The sequence below is a fragment of the Crocuta crocuta genome, unplaced genomic scaffold, assembly GCF_008692635.1.
Source record: "Crocuta crocuta isolate KB4526 unplaced genomic scaffold, BGI_CrCroc_1.0 scaffold25, whole genome shotgun sequence".
Classification (NCBI taxonomy): domain Eukaryota; kingdom Metazoa; phylum Chordata; class Mammalia; order Carnivora; family Hyaenidae; genus Crocuta; species Crocuta crocuta.
In genome coordinates this window covers 4259511-4285569 of record NW_027532015.1, presented here as the reverse complement: position 1 = coordinate 4285569, position 26059 = coordinate 4259511, and the positions used below count along the sequence as shown (strand labels likewise).

General features: G+C 42.4%; 1 protein-coding gene and 1 pseudogene across 3 annotated transcripts in view; both read left to right on the top strand.

Annotated features, from left to right (window-relative positions):
* Positions 1 to 26059, top strand: part of SASH1 (SAM and SH3 domain containing 1) — a 156508-nt gene that overhangs the window by 75719 nt on the left and 54730 nt on the right. For 2 of the 3 annotated variants that reach the window (XM_077776182.1, XM_077776183.1), the window contains exon 1: positions 24370 to 24575. In XM_077776182.1, coding sequence (XP_077632308.1) covers positions 24552 to 24575 — 24 coding nt within the window. In that variant the 5' untranslated portion in view covers positions 24370 to 24551. Of the gene's footprint in view, positions 1 to 2107; positions 2221 to 10278; positions 10381 to 24369; positions 24576 to 26059 lie in introns of those variants that run through there. The other variant, XM_077776181.1, reaches the window with a different exon arrangement.
* LOC144241477 (lanosterol 14-alpha demethylase pseudogene) lies at positions 3684 to 4925 on the top strand (annotated as a pseudogene).

Here is a 26059-nt window from a genome sequence, read left to right as displayed (position 1 = left end):
AGACCAAACCTTTTGTGTTCTCGGTTGCACCGACCTCAGGAAGATCTCGACCCACCAAGATCGATTCTGAAAGGGTCTAGAAAGTCATAGCATTTGTTAGTGTTGGAATCACCCCCCTGTCCTGCCCCTTGGGTCCTTTGCAGCCTTCTGAACTTCTGATGCGTCTCTGTGGCGGGGACAGATATGGGGGTTTTTGCTCCGGGACACTGTCTAACGGCCTGACATCATGGGAATTTGCCTGGGCGGCTTGGTGAAGGGAGTCCTTCCCTCCTCTTGGCTGTGTCTTTGTTGTTGTTTATATAGTAAGTAAATATGTCATCCCTTTGAGGCCCCGTTGTGTAATTTATATTTCCTCCGTATTCAGAGAGGGAACAGAAACGGAAACAAAGCCACGTCTAGATTCCGGTCCAGCCGACTGAGGTTATCATGAGATGAAAACTTGCAGTTGCTCACCAGTGACACTGTGTTCTTTTACAAAGTCTTAGTGTCCTGCCCTGTTCGGAAGGCTTGTCTACTTATTCAGATGCACGGGAATGGGAAAAGTGGACGGGGACGGCATGTACGCCGGGGAGCCCACCTGGGTCCCTCGGCAACGGTCAGCAGGGCCATTTCAGTTGTCCCACCATAGATGGGACACCATCTCCTTCACAACTGCCACTTTTTCCTTTGGGTCCACACCCAGGATCACTTGTGAGTCAAAGGAAACCTTGGATCCTAAACAAAGTCTTATTTAGAAAGAAAGGAAAGGAAAACGTGTGCGAGAAAGGGATGGAGGGATGGTGGGAGGAAGCCAACAGTTTGCTGGCGCGTGTGGATTTTAAAAGATAAAACACCCCAGCCAGCTCCCTATCACCCCCTCCACTATCGGAGGTGACGCAGATAGTAAAATGAATCAAACCAGCAGGCTTGTCCCCTCACCCAGCACACACTATTAGTCTTCCCGGACAAGTGGAACTTGAGTGGTATTTCTGGACTGATGGATTACAAAATGGAAATGAGATAGGGAACCCCTGGGGAACATAAATTCCAGGCCAGGCCCTGACTGCAGTCGGTTCCAGCAAGTCTGCAGCCGGGCTCTTGTACTGTCCGTCTACACCAAGAGCAAATTTGGGCTCTTGTACTGTCCCTCTACACCAAGAGCAAATTTAGCCATAGCCCAGCATCCTAGGGACATCGAAGCTGGCAAAGTATGTATGAGAAAGACAGGACAGGAGGAAGATGAGCAACCAGAATGTGCGCGTATTCCCAGTCTGTGCGCTGTAGCCCCACACGCTGACCAGAAGCAACAAGCCCACGGGGCTCGCGGATATCACAGGCAGGCCCTCCATTGGCTTTGCGGGAAAGCCCTTTGGAAGGATCCTAATAAGGGGATTCCCTTTTCCTGAGCAGTTCTGGCTGCCTTCAGTTTTGAGTGGGAAGCTGAGTTCCCTCACAATTTGGATACGTATTTATGACGAGACTTTCAGATATATAATAACCTTCCTTCCAGTGAATCAACATACTTTGTACCTGTAATTTTATTTACTTGTGCTTCTCCCATGAGGAACAACAGTCACACCGCTTAGGAAGAATCTAGGCTCTCACCAGGCTGTAGGTCTTGTTCTGCAGCTGACTGTGACCTTAAACTTCTGTGTCATGAAAGAGGGGTCCCTCCCGCCTCTCTCAAAAAAGTGTTCCTTTTGTTTATATTTGAAATGGAAGGGCACAGAAGACCATGGCCAAAGGAGCTTTAGAATGCTTGTCTCCTCTAAGCAGGTCTTTAAATTAGGTCTCTGTCCCACCTTCTACTCTAGGCTTCCTGTCAGCTTTCTTCCAAAACTCCACTAGACCCTCCATCACAAAGGCTCTGATCATTTTGAAGGATTGCTTCTACGGTAATGTCCATAGGTTCTCGGGGCCCATTTCCCAATAAGGTGGACTCAATGGCTTCCTCAGAAGCAGCCCATTACTGCCTCTCTTGCTCCATCAGTAACGCGCAATGCTAGACAGTGCCCTTGAGTTACCTCCTTCTCTAGTCCTGAACAAACAGTGAACTTTCAGGATTAGCATTCTGTTTTCTCTTTCTTTTCTTTTTTTTTCATCCCTGTCTTTTGTCTTCAATCTCTAGGAGAAGATGTGGGCTACGTTGCAAGCGAGATAACAATGAGTGATGAGGAACGAATTCAGCTGATGATGATGGTCAAGGAGAAGATGATCACCATTGAGGAAGCACTTGCAAGGGTAAGAGCATAGAGAATTTGGTTTACATTGTGAGTACTTGGCCCCCTGACGTGAAAGAATGTTTGGGGATTGCTGAAGCCTGAATGTTTATGTCTGCCTTCCCAACAGCCCCGTGAATCCATATATTAAATTCGTATGCCCAATGCCTTGTTATTTGGAGGTGCTTAGGTTCTAAGGGTGAAGCCCTCGTGAATGGAATGAGTGGGCTTATAAAAGAGGCCCCAGAGATCTCCCACACCCCTTCCCCCATGTGAAGACCCATGGCGAGAACATCGTTATCTATGAACCAGGAAGCAGGTCCTCACCACACACTAAATCTGCCATCACCTTGATCCTGGACTTTCCAGGCCCCAGAATGGTGAGGAATTTCTGTTGTTTATAAGCCATCTGGTCTATGGCAGTTTGTTATAGCAGCTGTAGGGGACCTCAGAGGTACAGGAATAGATTCTTTAAAGTAGTGTTTTGATGAGATTGTGGTGGTGGTCATCAGGGACCTGTGTTATCAGATAAAATATTGATTCCATTCTATTCACTTAATACAAGCATTCCATGTTGTAAGTTTTCACTTCCATATTCAGTGACTACATGAATAAATGAATGGCAAACATTTTTGAGGTGTGGACCACTTTAATGAGGAAAATGACTCTCTGAATGCCATTGCAAAATTCACAAGCCTCATCAAAAGATTGGGAAGAATGTAGTAAGTACAAAAATTGTTAAATAAAAAGCCAAGTAAAATGTAATATAGGACAACCATTATAAACACCCATTCTGTAAGATGCCATCGCAAACAAAACTTTGAATAACCTAAAAGTGAAGCTTAAGGTCTACCTTAAACTTTTGCTTACTTTTATTTTAAGTAGATATTAATTATAGTTTAGCGTGTCACACTTTTTGCTCACACTTACATAGAGCACTAGAAGAAGCCTAATGAACCCTTAGGGTGCTGGGGTAGCATTCATTCCTGAGATCGCAGTTATTAAGAGATTTCCTACTTGGTTGTTGCCAAACCAGCGGACTGATGGACCCTTGGGTTTCTGCTCTGAACAGTAGGTTTGGTGCTGTGTAGACAGTGATAAATTCTGCAGGCTTAGAAACAAATGAAAACTTTTAAGTCACCAAGGAAGCATTTAATGTGTTAAGACTTTTCTAGGAAGTAGAATCTTAAAGGATCGGAAACTTTGAAACTGACAGGAGCACTCAGTTTCATTTAGTGTACCTAACTCTAAACCTCAATAATAAAAAAAAAAAAAAAGTTTAATTTATTGCTGAGACAATTATGGGGAGGGGAATAAAGCACTTGAAAGGAATGGGAGGTGGGACTGGGTATAGCGGGAGTCCTGAGGGCCAAGGTCACCTCCAGGTGCCCATCTGCTCATTTCTCTTGCTCTGTGGATTCGAAAAACTGGAGATGACCTTGGCCTGTGGTGTCCCTGGTGGACCTAAGTAGTGCTGGACCATCGATGGAGCAGATGACAGGTGTCAACCCCCTGTCCTTGCCGAGGATCCCTTTTACGCTCAGCCTGGTCTACCTACTCCACGACACCTCTGGCCTCCAGGCCTCGCTCCGAGCAGAGGCACAAAGTCCACCAAGTATTTTCTTTCCAGTTCCGTTCCTTGAACACGTTATGGCATTTGGGGAAACGTCCAACTGAATGCCTAGAAAATACACGTGAGAAACATGGACCTGCATTTAGTTTTACCACGGTAGGCGAGGTATTTACATCTGGGGAGTGCTGCTGCTGCTTTGCCTTTTTAATCATAACAATGACGATCAGAATGCAGACGGTGTCTACAGTCATCTGGCCATACCTGTGTTTGGAAAGAGAGTTGCACGGGATGTACCTAATCCAGTTTTCTTGGAGCAGAAGAAGATATTAAGAGTGGCCTTGGGATGTCTGGGTGGCTCCATTGGTTGAGGTTCTGATTCTTAATTTCGGTTCAGGTCATGATCTCAACGGTTCATGGGTTCGAGTCCCACATCAGGTTCCATGCAGACAATGGAGGCTGCTTGGGATTCTCTCTCTGCTCCTCCCCCACTCACGTGCACGTACACGCACGCTCTCTCTCAAAATAAATAAATAAATACTTTTTTAAAAAGTGGCCTTAACACGGTCAGTTGTAGGTAGCACATTTCTATAATTAAAAGAAACAAAGGAATATTTTCAAAGTTGGGGAGAAGAAAGAAATTAGCTTGGAGCTCTTTCCTGAGCAGATCATTTTATCAGCTGGCCATTGTGTACCTGGAAAGGAAATCAGAAGTTAACGCCACGAGAGGGTGACACAGCGGCGTGTGGATTTGGATGGAGGCGTTAGCTGTGCCGTCTGTCTGTTCCCAGGTGGGCTGCCGTACCTAATTTCAGGACAGAACTCTCCATCAAGAGATCAAAAATATTTTCTGTAAGGCAGTCCGGAAGCACAGGCTGAAGAACAAAATGGATGACATTCTCTAAACTTTACTAGATTCTGCACACAAACATAGGTGTCCTTTGCCAGTTGATGAAATAGCAAGGAAGCCTTTTGGTCTGCTCTTGGCAGGGGCAGCGTACGTCTTCAGCTGCTAGTGCCTGTACAGCCTGCTGTACTGGCCAGAGACCGCACACTTGAAGAAAGATGTTATTTAGAGCAGATAATAGTCTGTGGAAAGGATCTACCTCTTTAAGGACCAGCTCAATGATCTCAGTGTGCTTGATCATTGTATTTAAAGAAAACCCTAGGACTTGGATCTCTTGATGAGAATGGCCCTTCAGGACATCAGGTGTATGTTTCTCTCACTGTCAATCAGATACCTAATGACCCATGGGTAGAACATCTAAACGTTACTCCTGACAGGACAACCCAGTATCAGGAGAGAAACTTCCCTGTTTGGAGCTGGGAGTCCCCCCGATACATCCTTGTATGAGGAAACATTTTGTCTAATGTCAAACAAAGACACTCTGGTACGTTATGCTTTGCTTATATGAATTTGATCTCATTGATGGATATTTCATATACAGCCATGATTCATACACTTGAAAATCCCAGTTGTTAATACAAACTGAGATCAAAATGAAAAAGGCTAGGGGCGCCTGCCTGGGTCTGTCAGTTAAGCGTCCATCTTCACTCAGGTCATGATCTCGCAGTTGGTGAGTTCAAGGCTCCACATCAGCCTTGGTGCTGACAGCTCAGCTCCGAGCCTAGAGCCTGCCTCAGATTCTGTGTGTGTCTCTCTGTCTCTGCCTCTCCCCTGCTTGTGCTTGTCTCTCTTTCTCTCTCTCAAAAATAAATAAAACATTAAAAAATTTTTTTAAATGAAAAAGGCTGTAAGGAACTAATATTTGAAACGCCACTGTAAGCTGCAAAGCGGCATTTGAAGAGAATGAAATTTATGAAACAACTCTATTTTTTGAATGTGTAATTTAAAAAGACAGTGGCTTAACTTAGGGTTTTTATATTTTATTAACTGAATAGTTCCATCAAATCTAATGGCACTTCAAACATTTTCTAATAGTTTTGTGGTAGATACTTACCACATGTGCTTTAGGGAAGTCAAGCTTATTAGTAAAAAAAAAAAAAAATTGGGATCTAGGTAATTAGCATTTTTTGTGTAATACACTTTCCAGGTGCTAATTTTAGCTAGTTTGATTCTTGGCAAATAAGTGACAATGGGTGGGCAGGGAATAAACTCCGTTTTAAAGTTTTGGCTAGAAGAGAACCCTTGCTTTGGAACCATGATGCGCAGCAGGATGGGGCCATGTTGTAGGAAAATATATCCTTCGACATTTTACCGGGAGGCACTATCTATAGGAAATTGAGGGAGGTCTGTAACCATGATTTAATAATCGTATTTCCTAAAGTAAAATATAAGTATCAATACAAAAGACTACTCCTGTAACTTGATCCAATTGCTAAATATTACATGTTTATCCATCTGAGAAATATGTGACTGGTCCCATAAGGTCGTATCTGGGTGAAAGTCCTAAGTAAACTATTTGGGGTTTAAATAAAGATACTCGAGGTTTGTCACTGACTTGACTGCTGCTAAGTGAGGGGAGGTAGCAGGAGAGCCAGAGGAAAAAGCTGGACAGAGATGTGATTTGAGGGGAAATCTAGCTTCAGGCCAATCCCATGGGGAGTGGGGAGCTCTAGAAGGTGAATTGCATTGTAAAGTTGTCCTATCAGAGAAAGAGAAGCTTAAAGCTGGTTGGGGAGGAAGAGGAGGCAGCCTTCTAGATAACTCTGGGAAATGGCTCCTGTCAACCACGGATAGTTCTCCAAAGAGAACTACAGGATATAGATGTGAGCCAAGATCCACAATAACTGGGGACTTGGTGAACAGTTTTGTCAACAGAGTCTGGGCATCTGGTATACCAGAGCTCACACTTACAAACCAGGAACCTATATATATAGGTCAACCTATATAGGTTAATCTAAACATATATATGTTATTAAATTGTTATAAAAATTATTAAATTATTTCCTTGCAGCAGCTTCCGTGATCAATCACAGAGGCTCATGGAGAAAGTCCCTATAACAAAAAAATAATTATGGGGTTTTTAAAATATGGCCCATAGGTGAAAAATGGAAAAGATTCATCTCCAAGAAGAAGCAGAAAAGAACTTAATCACCGTCTCCAAGTATATGAAGGATTATTAAACAACATCTCTTCAGGATGTACTGAAGAGTGTTTTGTTTTATTTTGTTTTAATCTCTACTGAAGACAGAATAAAAAGAAATGAATTTAACTTGCAGCTGGAGGGGATTTAGATTAGATATAAATGTTCTTTTCTTGTAGAAATGGGAACATTTTAGAATCTCCTCAAAGGTTTTAAAAATAGAGTAAGCATTAACCTTCTAAAGATGGCCATCCCTCTAGGAATCGTGTCCTAAACTTCAAGTATGAGCAGACTGTGAGACTACAGAAAATGGGATATGAAAGGAGTATTTCCTCCCAAGACAGACACACACACACACGTGCACACACACATGCATATGCATGCACACACTCATACATCTGTCTTTTTTTTTTTTTTTGATTTCTATCAGACTTTATGGAGACAGCTGCTACATAAATGATGTACAAATGCATCTGAGTGGGTGTGTATGGAGCCATCACATTTCAACAGAACAGACCCATGCAGTCCCCAGGTCCAGTGGAAGTCCCAGTAAAGCACTAGAGTACTGTATAGCTTAGATGAGACTTACCTTTCAATGGTGCAAAATAGATCAGGCTGTGAACACACATTTCTGACCTGTAGTGAAAAAGGGCTAGTTTGTTTTATTTTTTTTATTTTTATTTTTTACAAATAGTTTATTGTCAAATTAGTTTCCACATAACACTCAGTGCTCATCCCCACAAGTGTCCTCCTCCATGCCCTTCCCCCCCCCCACATCATCTGTCATTGTTTTAAAGATATAGGGTTGCTTTAAAAGATCTAGGTTCTCAAATGAAATCATCAATTGTCTTTCTTCCATGAAATTATATGTAAGTCAGAACTTCTTTGGGAGCAAAGTAAAATATAAAAATGTAGTTATATATAAAAGTCAGGTTGGGTTTTCCCCCTGTAAAATACACTTAAAATTCTTTTTAGAGATCCTGTTTTATAGCTCTGAAACATAGAATTGTTATTTAAAAAAATTTTTTTAATGTTTATTTATTTTGAGAGAGACATAGCATGAGTAGTGGAGGGACAGAGAGAGAGAGAGAGGGAGACACAGAATCCAAAGCAGGCTCCAGGCTCTGAGCTGTCAGCACAGAGCCTGATGCTGGGCTAGAACTCTTGAACTGTGAGATCATGACCTGAGCCAAACTTGAACGCTCATTTGAGGGAGCCACCCAGGCACCTTAAAACATAGCAATTTTAAATTAGAAAATTAAAAAACAATGTAAATTTGGGTAGAGCTTAAATTTGAATCTCTCCCTGAGGAAGCACAGGTACTCCCCTAGGCCCCAGAGTAAATGAAGGAAATGGGCAAATAGAAGAAGTAAAATATTGAATCTGTTATGATTGACTAGTTAGGAATTTGTTTTGTTTTGTTTTTGTTAAAGATGAAGCTTACTTAGTGGCTCGTAGGAGGGGGACCAAAGGCTGAGTATAAAAGTACGGCAGAAACCCGGAGAACACAAATGATAACCCTATTTTTCAGTCGCCGCCCATTCCCATCATGCAGGGAGAATGTAGCATGTCAGTAACCAGTATATCTGGAAAGAAAGAGCATTCCTTTTTTCTTTTTTAATTTTTTAAATGTTTTTTTTTAAATTTATTTTTGAGAAAGAGACACAGAGCGCTAGCAGGAGAGGGACAGAGAGAGGAGGAGGCACAGAAACCGAAGCAGGCTCCAGGCTCTGAGCTGTCAGCACAGAGCCCGATGCGGGGCTTGAACCCATGAACTGCAAGATCATGACCTGAGTTGAAGTCAGATGCTTAACCGACAGAGCCACCCAGGTGCCCCAGGAAAAAGCATTCTCATACATAAATGTACTATAAAGATTAGGGTAAAAATAATGCCCCTGATGTACTAGAAAGATTAAAATGATATTAGCAAAGAGCAAGAGTTCAAACTCTTGGAGTTGATGTGAACTTTGAGTTCACTTTGATCTCTACCACAAGGGCGGTGATAACACTATGCTCATACTGAATCCGTGGCGTGGGTTCGATGTGCTAAGAGCTTTGTTGTCTTAATTCTGGTAGTTCTGTGAGATAGCTTCCTGTCATCCCCGTTTTCAAAGGAGAGGAACTGAGGCACAGAAGAGTTAAGTAATGGGCCCAAGGGATCCCAGTCGAGACTTGGTGCTGCCGCTAGTTACTGTCAGCCTTCCCCAGGTTGTCTCCCATCACACGTGTGCGCAGAAAAGAATTTCATGGTAGAAATGATACTTTGGAAAGTTGCTCTTCCCTAGAGGGCTATTATCAGCATGGTGACTTTGCCACATCCGCGTAGCTCCTGTGGGTTGAGGACAGTCGTGTTACCATCTCCTGGGCTGTTGTTAGGTCAGATCATTTCTGCTTTTTTTGGTGTCTTCATACATGGAACTGATTTAATCAGTGTCTTAAATTTATATCTAAGCATTACTTTATAATAGAATTTTAATACAGTGGCAATGTAAGTGTATTATGTTACAGAATTAAATTTCTACATGTTTTATGAAAACACACTTGGAACTTCTCACATTTGCCATCCTAAAAGATCTTTCATCGAATTCTGTTCCCTTACAATTGCCAATTTCTTATAATGCCTCACCTGTCTTTCTATTCCAGAAAGTAAAAGCCTTGTTTCTTTTTTTTTTAATTTTTAATTTTTTATTTATTTCTAGGAGAGAGAGAGATACAGCGTGAGCAGGGGAGGGTCAGAGAGAGAGGGAGTCACAGACTCTGAAACAGGCTCCAGGCTCTGAGCTGGCAGTCAGCACAGAGCCCGACGCGGGGCTCGAACCCACGAACCGCGAGATCATGACCTAGGCGAAAGTCGGACGGACGCCTAACCGACTAAGCCACCCAGGCGCCCCTAGAAACCTCGTTTCTAAACCCACACTTTAAATCGCTGAACATATTCTAGATAGTCTGTTATTTTCCTCTCATCCACAAGGGTCCCCAGTAAAACACCTAATGTTTGTTAGCTGATAACATATAACTGGTAACTTGAAGCAGTCTAGAGCAAGAGAAGCAAGTAATTTTAGAAAATCCATTTCAGGTTTCCACCTCTGTTTTACCAAAATGTCTACCACATTGTGTCTTCTACAAAAAGAAGTTATTCAGAGACCAAACTACAGACAGTTTCTGTTTTGGAACTTATAATTGAACGGAGAAAGATCACCGTTGATGCTGGAGGACCTTGGTGGGAAAATCAAGGTTCTTTTAAGAATCCAGGATACAAAGAGTCCGTTGTGTCTGTCTGGTTGTTGTAGATGAAAAATCACAGGACGGACTGCGCGTCGTCCCCTCAGCCTCAAGAACCTTGTCTTTGACTAGCACTGAGTTCCCAACTGTGGCATGAAGAAAGTGCCAGAATATTCTCTCTGCTGCTTGGGAGACAGCCCTGGCCATTATTTTCATTTCAATCTTTCATTTTCTCTTGTAGCTCAAAGAATACGAGGCCCAACACCGGCAGTCAGCAGCCTTGGACCCTGCCGACTGGCCAGACGGTTCTTACCCGACATTCGATGGCTCGTCAAACTGCAATGTAAGTTTGCGGTCTCTTCGAGCATCTCGACCGCTTCTACGAGACAGTAGATCTTGGCCGGTTTCTGCCTTTGGACTTCTTTCTGCATTTACCAGGTCCCCCCTGGATCTGAAAATAAGTTTCTCATCTGATACATTACTCCGTTTTCTTTGCTTCATAGACTTATCTGCAGTCAAAACAGTGCTATTCATGCTGGGTTTTTTTAATTGTGGTAAATTAAATTGTAACAGCATTTCACCTTATATGCGTTTTAAGTTCAATTAATATTCAATTAACTACATTGAATGTACAAATGCTGTGCAGTCATCACCAAAATCTTCCAGAAATTTTTCATCATCTCAAACAGAAATTCCATAATCCTTAAGCAGTTGCTCCCTTTCCCTAACTTTGGGAATCCACCACTCTGCTTTTTAGATGTGACTATTCTAAGTCCTTTATGTACATGAGATCATAGTCTTTGTCCTTCCGTGTCTGGTTTATCTCATGTAGCATAATGTTTTCAGGGTTCATCCACATTGCACCATATGCCAGAACTCCATTCCTTTCCTAAGGGCAAATAATATTCCACCATATTGAAAGACCACATTTTGTTTATCCATTTATCTGCTGATTGACACGTGGATGTTTCTTTTTGCCTCCTGTGAAAAATGCTGCTGTGAACATTGGTATACAAATATCTGTTTGAATCCTTTCAGTTCTTTTCAGTATGTATCTAAGAGTAAAATGCCTAGGTCACATGTTAACTATATGTTTACTTTTGTAAGGAACCACTATACTGTTTTCCACAGTGGTCGTATCATTATGTATTTCTGACAGCAATGTGGGAAGGTTTCGGTTCCTATACCAACCCTTGTAATTTCCCCCTTTTCTGTTAATAGCTATCCTAAAGGGTATAAAATGGTAATGAGAATGTATATATATTCCTTAGAGAAATACCCATTCACATTCTTTGCTCACTCTTGAATTGGGTTGTTTCACTGTTGGTTGTTGATTTACAGGGGTTCTCTGTATATCCTGGCTATTAATCTCTTACCAGATGCACTTTCATTTTGGGGTTGCCTTTTCACTTTCTTGATAGCGTCCACACCTAGCGTGAAGCCCAATGTGGAGTTCGATCCCACGACCCTGGGATCGTGACCTGAGCTGAAACCAAGAGTAGGACACTTAAGTGACCGAGCCACCCTCACATCCTCTCCTGTTTTCTTTTAAGAGTTTTAGAGTTTCAGCTCTTAAGTTTAGGTCTTTGACCCATTTAAAGTTCATGTTTATATATGATATAACAGTTGGGTCCAACTTCATTCTTTTGTAGATTGATACCCAGTTTTCCTAGAACCAGTTGTTGAAAAGACTGTTCTTTCCTCATTGAATGGCCTTGGCCTCCTTTTTAAAAAGTGATTGCCCGTATGCTGGGATTTATTTCTGGGCTCTGTTATTTTATTCCATTGGTTTATATGTCTGTCCTTTGTAGGTAGCCTACTGTTTTGATTCGTGTAGCTTTGTAGTACGATTTGAAATCAAGATGTGTGAGCCCTCCAGCTTGGTTCTTCTTTTTCAAATTGTTTTGGCTACTCAGCTCCCTTGAGATTTCATGTGAATTTTAGGATGGGTTTTTCTATTTCTGCAACAGATGCTGTGAGATTGGTTTTTTTGTTTTGTGTTGTGTTGTGTGTGTGGGTGGTTTTTTTTTGGTGCCATGAGATTTTGATAGGGATTGCATCGGGTCTGTAGCTTGATCTGTGTGCTATTATCATCTGAACATGAAGTTCTTCCAACCCAGGCACACAAGGTATCTTTGCATTTATTTGTCTTCTTTAATTTCTTTCAGCAGTGTTTTATAATTTTCAGTGTATATGTCTTGTCTCCTTAAGTTTATTTCTTAAGTATTTTATCATTTTTTATCTTATTGTAAATGAAATCGTTCTCTTATTTTCTTTTTCACATTGTTCATTACTAGGGTATAAAAACAGAACTGATTTTCACATGTTGATTTTGTGTCCTGCAACTTTGTGTCCTACCTATTTTTGAGAGTGAGCGAGCAGGGGAGGGACAGAGAGAGAGGGAAATAGAGTATCCCAGGCAGGCCCTACTGTCAGCTCTGTGAGACCATGATGTGAGTCGAAATCAAGAGTCGGACACTTAACCAACTTAGCCACTAATGTGCCCCACAAAATTCATTCATTAGCAGTTTTTGTGTGATGGAATCTTGAGAGTTTAAATTTGGATGACTTTTATTATTCATGGTATTTTTAAAAAGTTTTTTTAATGCTTTCTATTTATTTTCGAGAGAGAGAGAGCAAGAGCGAGAAAGCATCTGCAAGTGGGAGAGGAGCAGAGAGAGAGAGGAAGACACAGAATCCAAAGCAGGCTCCAGGCTCCAAGCTTTGCACACAGAGCCCTATATGGAGCTCGAACTCACAAACCGTGAGACCATGAGCTGAGCCGAAGTTGGATGCTCAACTAACTTAGCCACGCAGCACCCCTAGTCATGGCATTTTAATGTGACCAACAGAGCTTTCTTGGAATTCCACAGGGATTGTGGGAATGTGAGTTGCAGGTTTCAAGCAGACATTTTGTGATGCCATCATCAAACTGCATGGAGTGAGAATGGAAGGAGTCATCCTTTCCTCATTTCTTATGCAGTTGTTTTGTTTGTTAGGTTATCTCTTCCTTAAAATCTAGAAGCAGCTCTGCCTCCCTGTCTTCATCTTTTGGTCTCTTCATATCCGTGCTCCATACAGGTAGTCATCTTTCCATAACATACCTCTTCTCTTGCATTCTCCTGTTTCGAAAAAGCCTGATGGTTTTCCAGTTCTGTAAGATAAATCCCATACATATTCCACACTCCAGACACTTTGCAATCTGGCTTTAATCCATTTCTCCACCCTCCTTTACCACCCCTGCCCCTAATAGCCTCCACTCCATCCACACTGGACCCTGCATGTATTACTGAACACACCTTGTATTTTCAAACACTCTGCTTTTTTTTTTTTTAAATGTTTATTTATTTTTGAGAGAGAGAGAGTGCGAGTGAGGGAGGGGCAGAGACAGAGAGGGACAGATGATTTGTGCTGTCAGCACAGAGCCGGATGTAGGGCTCGAACCCATGAACTGTGAGATCATGACTGGAGCCGAAGTCAGATGCTCCACCGAATGAGCCACCCAGGTGCCCCTCACACACTCTGCTTTAACTCATGCAGTTTCCTCTATCTAAAATATCTTCCTTCAGACTTTTCCAGATAAAAATCTGTGCGCCCTTCCAAGTAAAGTCCAACTGGAGTCTCCTGAAACCTTCGTTAGTCTCCTTAGTATATTTTATTGCTGCCTATTCTGTGCTTTGTTAAGCTAGCTTTGTACACGAAACCTGGCTGTTATCCTGCAGTATCAGCATTAATTGGACACATTCTAGCCTCCTTGCGAATCATGAGCTCCTTGAGCAAGAAAGGCTTGCTCTGTTATCTTTGTGTCTCCAGCGAGTGTCTGACTCAGTGTCCACTTCATATGGTGTGTTTGTGTTTGAGAAATACTAGTGAACAAAGTTACATTTAAACGTTCATCTTTCCTGGCTGCTGTAAGAGCATGTTTCATGCCCTTTAACTACAGACTCTGTCTTTATGGCTTCTTTGCATCTAAGCAACAAATGATGGCTTATCAAAGGTAAATATAAGCCTCCTGCTACTTTCTTGTCCCTGATTTCCTGAGTCAAGCACCAGATTTCCATTTCAGCTAAAAACAAAACAAAACAAAACACACAGAAAAGAACCCACAAAGGCTTATTAATTTGAAAGCCCTGCTTGGTTTGCATTTGTGTGAAAGAGACGGAGACGTTACCGTTTGTAATGATAAATGTATCACACGCTAGCCAGCATCGTGTCCTGGGACTATGAGGTAATCCAGAGGACCCTGTTTGTGGATTTCAGTGTGCCTTCTTGAGTCTCTTATCCCGTAGTCCTGAAGACTAGCATAATTTAAATGTAAATCATCAACCCAAAGAATCATGAAGAATAAATACAGTAACTCAGGACTGATGTGATTCAAACCCAATTTGGAGAGAACACAAAGACTCAGTTGTCCATAGTGGGTCCTTTAGTATCAGGCTCACTGTATACTGCCCTGATTAATAGCATCAGAGTCAAGGGGAAGGTTATAAGACTATCCAGTCAGAAAAAAACAGGACTGTAGAAAGCCTCACACACTTAGACGGCAAGGAGGGATGCTCATCTCATTTAGGAAAAAGTTAATATAAATGAAGTACCGCAGTGGTCCGGAACGAGCTGCCAAGAAAGCATTCTTAGGTATTGTTTTGTTGGATCCCCTCAGAGGGTAAATCAGAACCATCATCTGGGTATACGTTGTCGGAATAAAATGGGTTCCTCTTAAAAGTTGGACATTTATTGTCTTGAGCATGTCTTTGTTCCTTTAAGGAGACATCTGCCAAGCGCTTGCTGTATACTAGGCTTAGTGTTAGATATTCAGGTTACAAAGATAGAGGAGTGGGAGAGACAGGCCCTGCCCCAACGGAGCTCACCCTGCAGTGCAGAGGTAAAAATCACCCCCCACATGTGCTCACACAGACTTGAGATGTCATGTCGTTATTAGCATCGTAGCAAACCATTTCGTCATAGATGACTCCAAAATAAATCCAGCCTGTTCTGTGTGGATATTGATTCTCCGTTTCCAGTGTAATCTTCCAGAAGCTCTAGAGTAACTGTGCACTGAGAGAGGTGGGGGAAGACAGGCCATTGAGCCGTGGAGTTTTCTGAAGTGCTGTTATTTACCCTGCATATTTTGCTAGCTGGCTTTGTGCAAACAGCCCACACCCATTTCCAGTCACCTGTTCATCCCTACAGCCGACCGCCACTTGCCACTTGCTTAAAGTTTGCTTGAACTTGATTGCGATCTTAACTTAGGTGGCACTCTGCCCCTCTTACCCCACGTTAGCCTGTCCTGTGTTTTCATGGAGACTCAGCAAGAAACTCCATCCAAAATATTCCTTCTCAATTATGCTACATTCGCCTGATAGCAGAGTAATTAATTTCAGATAATTCCCACTGTGTCCTACTCGAGCCGTGGTGGGTTAGGCGCTTTGATTATGTTTTGTGCGAGGGCCAAGGCTTCTCAGTTTTCCATGGATTCTTTTCTCTACTGAGATGTAAATAGCCCACTGGCCATAGTTGGGAATGTCCAGGCCATGAAAGTTTCAGGGATCATAAGCCCTTTGTCACCAGACCTCAATGCCTATATTGATGCCTGCCGCACTTTAGGATTTCATTTGCATTGATTTCATAGGCTTCCCCACCCCCATAACTGACAGTAGATAATTGCGTGTTGCTCCACAATAAATCCATATTCACATTCCTGGTTTCCAAGAATGTAAAGTACTAAAGATAGTTACCAGGGGAAGTGAAAAATAGCTTTCTCTTTGCCAGAGACTGTGTTCTCTGCTGTTTTTCATTAATAACAAACTTCTGTTGTGAGTGTTAGAGTTTTTTTTTTTTCCAAGAGTTGCTGGTTGAGTACTTCACTTGACTCCTTGTTACTTATCTGAACATTTATTTTAATATATTTCATTTTATTTTGATAAATTTTATTTTCCTTTGCCTCCTGCGGGGAGAAGGTTGTTAAGAGTTCTCATAAAGCCTTCAACTTTATGCCTTGAGGTTCATCTTACCTTCTGGTTAAGAAAACGCTCAAGGAAATCACGCTCTCCATCCTCCTGGGGTTTATAGCTTTTTACTCAAGGCGCCAGTAAATGACAATTTTCTGTGCTTCTATAAATTAGTAGATAAGCGTTGGTGATGTATTTACGTATTAATGAAAATGCGGTAAGACATCTTCCCAAAAACTGTCAGATTCTAAATTGTTTAATGATGATGCTATTTATTTAAAAAAATACATGACGTTGAGGAAAAATTAAAGCAACAACAGGGACAGTGAGGCACAAGAGGCCATGGAGTCCATTGCAGACTTACTTTCATTCCTTTTGTGTGTCTCACTTGTTACAAAAGGTGTCCCAGAAAAACCTGGAATTATCTGGAGCTTCTTGACTCAGATGAAGCAAGTATAGTGAAATGGGTGGTGAAGTGAATGATTTGGTAAAGTAAGCCAGCAGTTTAGACTCGATCTACATTTGGGGAAGTTGAGTTGGGAGGAATTTGTGCAAAGAGCGGTGTAATGTCATAGCCGAGATACGGTAACACCTTCCATCCATGTGGGCATTTTGTATAGCCTGTCATGCGACTCTGGACAGATTTTGTCACTAACCTGGCTTGAGGCGCAGGAGAGCCCTGTGGGTGAACCCTGCTCGGAGTTTGGGCAGCGGAGATGCAGCGTCAGGTGGTCACTTCGTCCTCTTTTTACAAAATACTATTTTAAGTGAGTGAGGACTTATAAGGGCTCAACTGAAATATCCCCATAGTATGAGATGTTTTGGTTCACATAATGCAAGACCATTAAATCTTTTGGGAGCTTCCTAAAATTACATTATTTTTTTACTTAGGTTTTTCAGAAGCATTTCACCTGCCTAACATACAGCTATTGCCCCCAAGCCAGAGGCTTCAGGTCTGATATTTTGAAAGGAGAGATTGCCACAGCCTTAGTCTAAACTAGAACTTTCTAAAGATAATGTGCAGGAAACCAGGAGAGCATTCCGCAAAGTTACTTTTTTAACCGTTCATGTGATGAATGGCTTGATTTACATCGCGCCCAAAGAAAAGGCTAACAATTCAATCACTTGACACAGAATGTGGTGGGAAAACAGAGCCTGTGCACATGGGGCACCCCCTCAGGAACAGGCTGACTGTCCTCTTTATTCAAGGGACGTCCTTTATCGATGCTCTTTTTTTAGAGTCTGATATTATGGGTTGAACCATATTTTTAAAAAATTGACTTTTTAAAGAAAGTGTATTTATTTGTTTTCAGAGACAGAGAAAAAGAGAGAGAGAGGGTGGGGAAGGGGCAGAGAGAGAGGGAGAAAGAACCTCAAGCAGGCTCCGTGCTGTCATCACAGATCCCTACATGGGGCTCAAACCCATGAATCGTGAGATCATGACCTGAGCCGAAACCAAGAGGCTTTAACCAACAGAGCCACCCAGGCACCCCCAAGATTGACTATCTTAATGTGTTTATTTTTTATTAATTTTTAGAATTTTGCATCCCAGTTAGTTAGCATATAGTGCAACAATGATTTCAAGAGTAGATTCCTTAATGCTCCCAGCCCATCCCCGCTCCCACACCCCCTCCAGTAACCCTCTGTTCTCCATATTTAAGAGTCTCTTATGTTTTGGTCCCCCTCCCTGTTTTTATGTTATTTTTGCTTCCCTTCCCTTATGTTCATCTGTTTTGTATCTTGAAGTCCTCATAGGAGTGAAGTCATATGACATTTGTCTTTCTCTGACTAATTTCACTTAGCATGATACCCTCCAGTTCCATCCATCATTGTGTTTATTTTGAATATGTTTCCTTTACTAGGGTAAACTTCTAGGCAATGTGTAGAAGTTAAAATGTGTCAGAAGGTTTATTTTTATATTTCAAAGGTGTTAGGAGAAAATATAAATCAATATCATTAGCTTCCTCACTTGGGGAAGTCTGAACCCTAAGGAGAAATTTTTTTTTTTAATGACAACAACACATGTTGAATTTACAAAATTTTCTCCAACCTGTAAATACTGCTAGCAATTATAAGAAAATACAGTTTTCATTTTTGCTGACTCTGAGTGAATATTTATTGGATGCATAAATTATATGAATATTCACATACACCAGAGAATTAGAGTTGGCATTATAGGTAAGGTAAAGGTTTTTCCATGAAAATGGTTGACTTCCTTATACTATCTTTGGTCTCCTATCTTGTGTTTTACAGGGAAATTTCAGAGAGGGTAGATTCCAAGCATAAAAATAACTTACATTTCTGACCAAACTGGTTGCACTTAGTGATGTTTACAGTTTTTCTTTGTATCTCTTTTCCTAGAGAAATATTTTTTGTAACTCTTAATACATGGGTTTCAGCTTAACAGGATGCTAATTGGCAACGTAAGTTTGGATTTGGGGCTAGAAAATGGTTCTGCTTGCTGTTATTAGCTGGGCTGGAACACGTGCTGGTTGGATGTGTGCTTCAGCTCTTTATTTCTTCCACAGAAGAGCTTTCCTCATTTGACTTGTAATCTGACCAGGAAAAAGAGAAACATGGCCCACCAATAATTTACTAGACAGCATTTATATATGGTGCATCCCTGGGACGGGTATCAGCAATTCTTTATACGATGCTTTGTTACATTGTGCCAGAATAGTGACCGTTTTCTAAATCTTAGATCTGTTAAATGGAACTATGTTAAAAATAACTTTTGTTGATTCTGGTCTTTCAATGCATACTCGAAGCCTTGAGATGATTATTCAGACCTTTATGGACACTTTCTGTAAATGTCTTTTTTATTTGGCTGGGTGGGAATGTACAGAAAGAAATACTACTCTTAATTTCACTAAAAGTGAGTTTGAAACCGAAATGAGAGTAAAACAGGGACATATTAAAATTCTCCTTCGAAGGGTAAAAGTAATGATTCTTTAGACCCGCAGCTTACGGTGAGTCTAGGAGATAAAATCAGTCCATGGGAGCGACACGCACAGTGAAGTCTCTTGAGAAAGGAATCGTGTTCTAACTGCATACAAGCTGACTGAGAGCCCCAGCTCAGATGACTCCTTGCCATTTATTCCACACCGCCCTCTGCTCCCCAGCCTTCTCCCTGGGATGGGGGCCAAAGTTTGAGGCGTGTATTTGCTGGGAGTCCCTTAAGACCATCCTCTTTAAACAAAGCTAGCCAGAAAGGAGGCTCTGCCCCCAGGAAAGCCAGGCGCTTGCCCAGCACGATTAGGGGAGGGGCCCCATTAAGCTGGACATAGGCGTTGGGTTCAGATCCTACCACCTGCTAGCTCTGCCTCAGTGGGAAAGTTGTTGCATCAATTTGTGCCGCTGTTTTCTCATTTGAAAGCCTGGAGAAGTGTATCTATGCCGCAGAGACATTGCAAGAATTAAATGGCACACAGTAAATACCCAGTGAATGCCAGCTTCTATTTATGTTTAGATCTTCCACCTTTCTAACAGTAGCTGTTATTCTTGCAATACTTTTGTGTTCCCATGAAAGTCCTGTTGTTGAACATGTCACTCACCTGCTAGCAGATGCTTCTGGATTACAGCAGATAGGCGAGCGTTGTCAGGACAAGCTCAGTGCAGCCAGTGTATGTTTACCTGGTTTAGTTCTGCTTTTGACCAAACACATGATCAGTTTATTTTCTGTTTCGGAGGGTGTTATTGTGTAAGTGGGTCTAGGGGTGGGTCGATATGATTTCAGGATTCGTGTGCTTTAGGATTACTCTTTGGGAAGAATAAGCAGTTACTTGTTCTGAAATTACCTAGGGCCACGCCGTGCTGTGAGGTGGCCTCAGTGAGCGTGGGGGTGTGGGCTTCTGTGCCCGGGTCATGGTGGAGAGCATGCTCGCGGTGGGCGCAGAAGGAACTGGGGATTCGGCTCTTCGTACGCGGCGGACTCACCAGGCACATCGCATTCTTCACCGGTCTGTACAGTTACACTGCCTACGGACCCTCCTTAGCATGTCCGGGGCTCCATGAGCAAACACGAACAATGGCAAAACACCCAGGTTCTACAGAGTCTGAGGGTACCTATTTTTAAATTTTAGGGTAGCTTTTGGATACATTCGGGTCTGTTGTTTCTTTTAGTAGGTTGAGCCAAATGAAACTGGAGTTTCTAGCTTTTGACCTATAAAATGGCATTTGATTTGTCCAGCCCAGTACAAGAATACCAAGCAGGACATACCACATTTCCCCGGCTAGCTGATTGTATCTAAGTAAAGATATTTGTAATGTAATCTGGGTGAAGGATTGGCATTTAGATTTACAGTGCCAGTTTTTATTTTTCTTTTGGAAGTAACCTCAGGGAGTTTGGGTAAGAGAGGGTTTCCATCACCTGTTTAATGAGATTTACTGCACATTAATTCCTCCTTGAATCATTTGCCCTAGTGTGAGATCTGATAGAATGGACGGGCTGGAGAGATACAGGCCCTCACTACCACTCAAGAGTAGGATCTGGCCCAAGGGCCACCTCACCTCCAGCCTAAGCTGACTTACTGAAGTCATAGGCTGCTTATCACTTTGTTTCAGGTCCATTTAAATATTAAGTTACCAGTTACCCATTTTATCAAAACTCAGCATCAGACAATGAGACCATTTTTGAGAGAGTGCAAGTGGGGGAGAGGCAGAGAGAGAGGGAGACAAAGAATCCAAAGCAGGCTCCAGGCTCCGGGCTGTCAGCACAGAGCCCGACGCAAGGCTCAGTCCCATGATAGCAAGATCATGACCTGAGCCAGGGTCAGACGCTTAAGCAACTGAGCCACCCAGGTGCTCTAGAAAGCAGTATTTTAATACAACCAAATTCTAATTGTTTACGGAATAATATCTCTAGGACATGTATCTTTGTTCCTCTCCCTCTTTGCACCACACCACACCCTCTGTCATCCCTTATTGATTGTTCTATTCCTGGTATGATGCTAAGATAGCATTGCATAATTAGTTCCTAAAACATTTATTGCCCTGCCCTTTCGATCCAGAGTGCTGGTGAAAGAATGCCATTTTGAGCATTCTTTGACTCCTTCGTTGTGCAAACACTATTGAGTACCCACTACATACTAGTAGAGGTTTGTATTTGAGAGGGAGAGATAGACAAGTGGGTAGCATGGCTGGGGGCTTATTTGGAATATTCCTACCTTGTGTGTTAAATATACACACCAAGTCCATTAGGCGCCAGTGAGTAGAGTGTAGGAAGCCTTTCCAGGAAAGGTGTTTGAAACCGAGTAAGAGTTTACCAGAGAAGAAAGAAAAACATGTCAGGTAGAAGTAGTAATGAGACATGAGTGTAGGTGGAGAGCAGGGTCTGTCTTAAAACTTGGACCATAGGAGAAAATGGATTTAAATAACAGAGCTTTTCTCTAGATTGGTATTTTGACTTGTAGGGTATAGATTATGGGGGTTTTTTGGTGCATTCTTACTTATAAGTTGGTTCTGTAATAGATTGTTTCGGTCCTCTCTTTATGACTGCAGTTTCCTATCTTTGAAGTCTTGTTTAATTGAATTCATGTTCTTATGAAATTATTTTATAGAGTGAAGCAACTGTTAGGAATTTCTTCCTGCACCTTGGGTTGTATTTTCTTCTGACAGGGAGATGGATCCAAAGATAGGATCTCTACGTTCTCCAGTGCTTTTTCTCTGTCTTTCCCCCCCCAGCTATAGATGGTTTGAGTAGTTGTCATGTATTTCTTTTCATCTTGATCATGCTTGTGTAGCTCACATCCGATTTTCTGTTTGTGCTGATGTAATGAGGATTACTCTTTGACCCGTTTGTCGTGCTATCTGACCATAGATTGTTTTCCTTCTTCCAAGCTACAGTTGAGGGCTTTGTTCTGTGGTCCATTCATGGTTGTTGTTGCTGTAGCCTGATGTCATGGCCGGAGAGGTGGGGATGCTCACCTGAGGTGGACTATGATCTTTGCTAGGATACCTGGGCTCTGCCTTCTCTCTCCAAAGATTTTGTTAAATGTGCTACATCTCAGTTCATTCCCCTTGGTGTGGGGCAAAGGGAAGGGAATAGGCAGTCCGCTTTCATTCATTTCTCCAGTTCTGGTGAATTTCTAAAAGGCTTTATTTCACTCAAGATCAGCCTTACTAGACTTTCCTTCTTTTCACACATTATTCTCCTGAAGCAATATCCATTGGTTCTAGATCAAAAAAATTTAATAAAGGAAGGCCACATAGTTTACTTCCTTCAAGATATGAAGTTCCCTGGGATAATTCTCAAGATTCCCACCAGTCTGACTTTTAGAGAAGTAGCACCTTTCTCCTGGGTCTTCGGAAATTTGTTTGTTCCCTTCATCATGAAGTTTTATTTTAAAGCTTAATGTATTAGATTATATGTGTTTCCTTGCTTGGGTGCTCTTGGTGGAATAGTTTTTTGCTGGTCTGCAGTAATTTCATTTTTTGGAGGCTGTTGCTCATTTTGCTAGTTGTTGTGGGAAGAATATTCTGTGGTCTGTTTTTCAGCAGTCATCACGACTTGATAGCCAGAGAGAGGCCACAAACAGTGCCTTTCTAGCTCTCAATGATTCGTTCCCAGGGATTCCGCCTAGATTTCTTCAATTTGGAAGTAAATTTGCTTGTTGAAGCAACTCCATTGAAAGAAATTCGCTTATTATTTATTCTACAAACATAAGGATCATTATGTTAAGGGGCTAGATCGTGACCCCAGGAGATGAAATGGGCCCATCCCCCATCTTCAGGAGACGACTGTGCTGATTGATCCGCGGCCGAAGTTTTGGTTTGAGGAAAGAACATGGTGTCCGTACCTTCCCTCCGTTGCCATGCAGGTTCTATTCGTTTTCTGTAGTTTTCATCGTCCTACGCCTCGGCAAGGTTGTTCGGCAGCCCTGTCCAAGAAGATCATGCCTGATCCATGAATCAGTCAGTCTCAGATGCCATAAAAATAATGTGACTTTGCAAACACCCACCCAATCCCTGAGGAGACTTACCACTTTTGGGATGAAAACTTCTATCAGCTCCAGAAACTAGAGCCTCAAACGCATATGTAATTGCCCCACTTGGCAGTTCTGTTCTGAATCATCCTTTTTCCATGGCACAGGCTGTGTGAGAACTGAATGCACTTGAGAATGAGTGGGTTTGGTGTTTTGCTTTAGTCCTCAGTGGGCCTGACACTGTAGGTTTGCTTTGGGTGACACCACCCCACTTTTTATTTACTTCAACCCCAGTCTTAACAGAGGGACCTGGTGAGTTGCCGACTGCCTTGCCATCATGTCTTACCTTAACTCAGCTCAGTTGTGTGAGTGGTGGGGTTGTCTGGACTGTGGGCAGGGTGACTTAATCCCAGACAGAAAAATCTCGCAAACATTTACAGAGCAAAGGAATTCAGTTCTCTTTCCTCCACTTACCTCTCTCCTCCCCGATGACCCCTTTGAGAAGAAGGAAAGCCATTTTCTCCACTCCATGGCAACTTGAAGAATTGGGATGGGTCTCCCTACACTTGAGTGTAGGACTCACAAAGTCTTCTGTTTTCTCCCTCCTCCTGTGGGGAAACTAGCAACTTTATTTGGAGGTGATCAAAAGACATGCAAAGTTCGTGAATTTAAGAAAAAGAATAGAATTTATTGTGGAATGTAGCATCCATTTGGTGTTCCTTGGGTTTTATAGTCAGCTCTTGAAATAGTTTCATAAGTGAATTAAGTGCTGACAAGCCTTCGCCCCTGGGGGACGGTAATATGGCCTCAAATTCTCACATACCTTTTACAAATAAAAGTATCATATAATTCTCTTCTCCTCTTCCTCTTCATTCTTCAAACCTGGCAGCAACTAGTTAATTTTGAAACTGCCAGAGAGATTATTTCTGTGTTCTACTGCACCTCTGGGAGAAGAAAGGAATCTCCTCTTTTTGTCCATATGCTGACAAAAATCTCCTAATTTCAGAGGGCAATGATGTCACCAGCTAATGAGCAAAATATTTCTTACTAAACAGATGAGTCCTTCCCTGATTCCTTTGTGAAATAGAGGGGGAAAAACCCTCACAATGTGTTTCATATTGTGTGTAGTTACTCTGACAACTCATAAACACTTCAAAATGTAATTCTGACTTGTTTTAGAGAGTGAGACTAATTTTTTTGGTAAACACAAAGAATAACCCATTAATCTGATGACTGTGACCGGAAGGCCCCTGCCACGGCTGGGCCCTGATGACAGGTAGTCCTCAGTGCTGATCTTGAGCATACCCAGCGGGGGCCAGTTTGCTGCCCCCAAGGCAGGGAGGGACCCTGAATGCATCACTTCTTGGACCGGTGGAGGATGATCAGGCACATTGGAGAGATTATGAAATCAGGCTTGGAGAAGAGAGGGCCGGAAAGTTGCTGCTGATTGGTGTCACATGCTGTTTAGAAGGGCGAGAGCAGCGGCCGACTCTCTTTGCTTTTCCAAGAAGGCCAGCATCTCAGGCCGTGGGGGGAGAAAGAAGTGAGGCCTTGGGGCCATCTGAACGCTGGCCTTCGAGGATCCTGGAGGAACCCGGAAATGCCCCCAAATCCCCAGCAGCTGCCCCTCCCCTCAGTGAAGCATGTCCCAGTTTCCCCCGTCAAAGGTGAGTTCAACCACATTTTTTTTTTAATGTTTGTTTATTTTTGAGAGAGAGACAGAGTGTGAGCAGGGGAGGGGTAGAGAGACAGGGAGACACAGAATCCAAAGCAGGCTCCAGGCTCTGAGCTGTCCGCACAGAGCCCGGCTCGGGGCTCAAACCCACAAACCACAAGATCATGACCTGAGCCAAGGTCAGATGCTTAACTGACTGGGCCACCCACTAGCCCCATCCCATCTTTGTTTGTTTTTAATTTCCTTTTTAACATTTATTTATTTTTGAGAGAGCATAGGCAGAGGAGGGACAGAGAGAGAGAGGGAGACACAGAATCTGAAGCAGGCTCCAGGCTCCAAGCTGTCACAGAGCCTGACGTGGGGCTCGAACCCACAAACGGTGAGATCATGACCTGAGCCGAAGTCTGACACTTAACTGACTGAGCCACTCACGCGCTTCAGTTCTCCCACTTCTGAATGCCTCTGTTCCTCCTCTGGGTTTCTCACAGCTACTCACGCTAATCATATTTCTGAACTTCTCTCTGGGCTCTCTCCCCCTCAAGACTTGTGGATTATAGTCTTTGCAGTCTCAGGTAAAGTCCGCTCACTCGTGTTTTAGTTCCTTGCTCCTTCTTCATGCCTCAAATCAGTGCATCCATCCATTGATTTCAACCAGGTAGTATCTGTTTATCACAGACACAGATACTATTTTGAATTGCCTCAGTTAAAAAGATATTATTATGTTGAGTGTAGGCAGTTGTGTAAGGACATAGGCACTCTTTATACTACTTGTGAGCTTTAGAAGTAATACAGTGTTTCTTCTGACCCAAGTATTACTATACATCCAAGGACTTAAGCTATGTCCATCCTTTCACCCATCAATTCTACAATCTAGTTGTTTTTCTAAAAAGAAGAATGTGTTAGAGGTGTTAGAAATTTTACAACAGAGTTCATCAGAGCATTGTTTATGATCTTGAAAAATTGGAGACGTTCCACCATCTAATGATTCAGAGCATTAAGAAAATGAGGGTATATTTCTGTGAATACGGCTGAATCCTTAATATGTTTGTTGGGTATTTGTTGACGTAAGAAAGTGTTTAAAATGGGTTAATTTAAAAAACAGATTTTAGAACAGTTTGAACAGTATCCTCTAAAGGAAACTTTTAGAGGCGGTGGTGGGCGGCGGCTGGAAGCAGCTTACTCCAACTCTGTGTTCTTCTCCTACTGTGTGTTCATGTGAGGGGGGAGTGNTGTGTGTGTGTGTGTGTGTGTGTGTGTGCGCGCGCACGTGTGTGTAAAAAGCAGGAGCATAAAACCCAAAATTGGCTAATTTTTTGAGTGTGGGAGGGTTCAGGTGACTTCTTTTTCTCCTTCTGTATCTGCATTTTCCACCTTTTGTAGTTGAAAGTGTATCACATGTAATTAGAAATAAACATTTCCTGAAATACAGACGCAAAAATGAATAGGATGGTGGCCCTGGTCTTCTCGGTGACACAG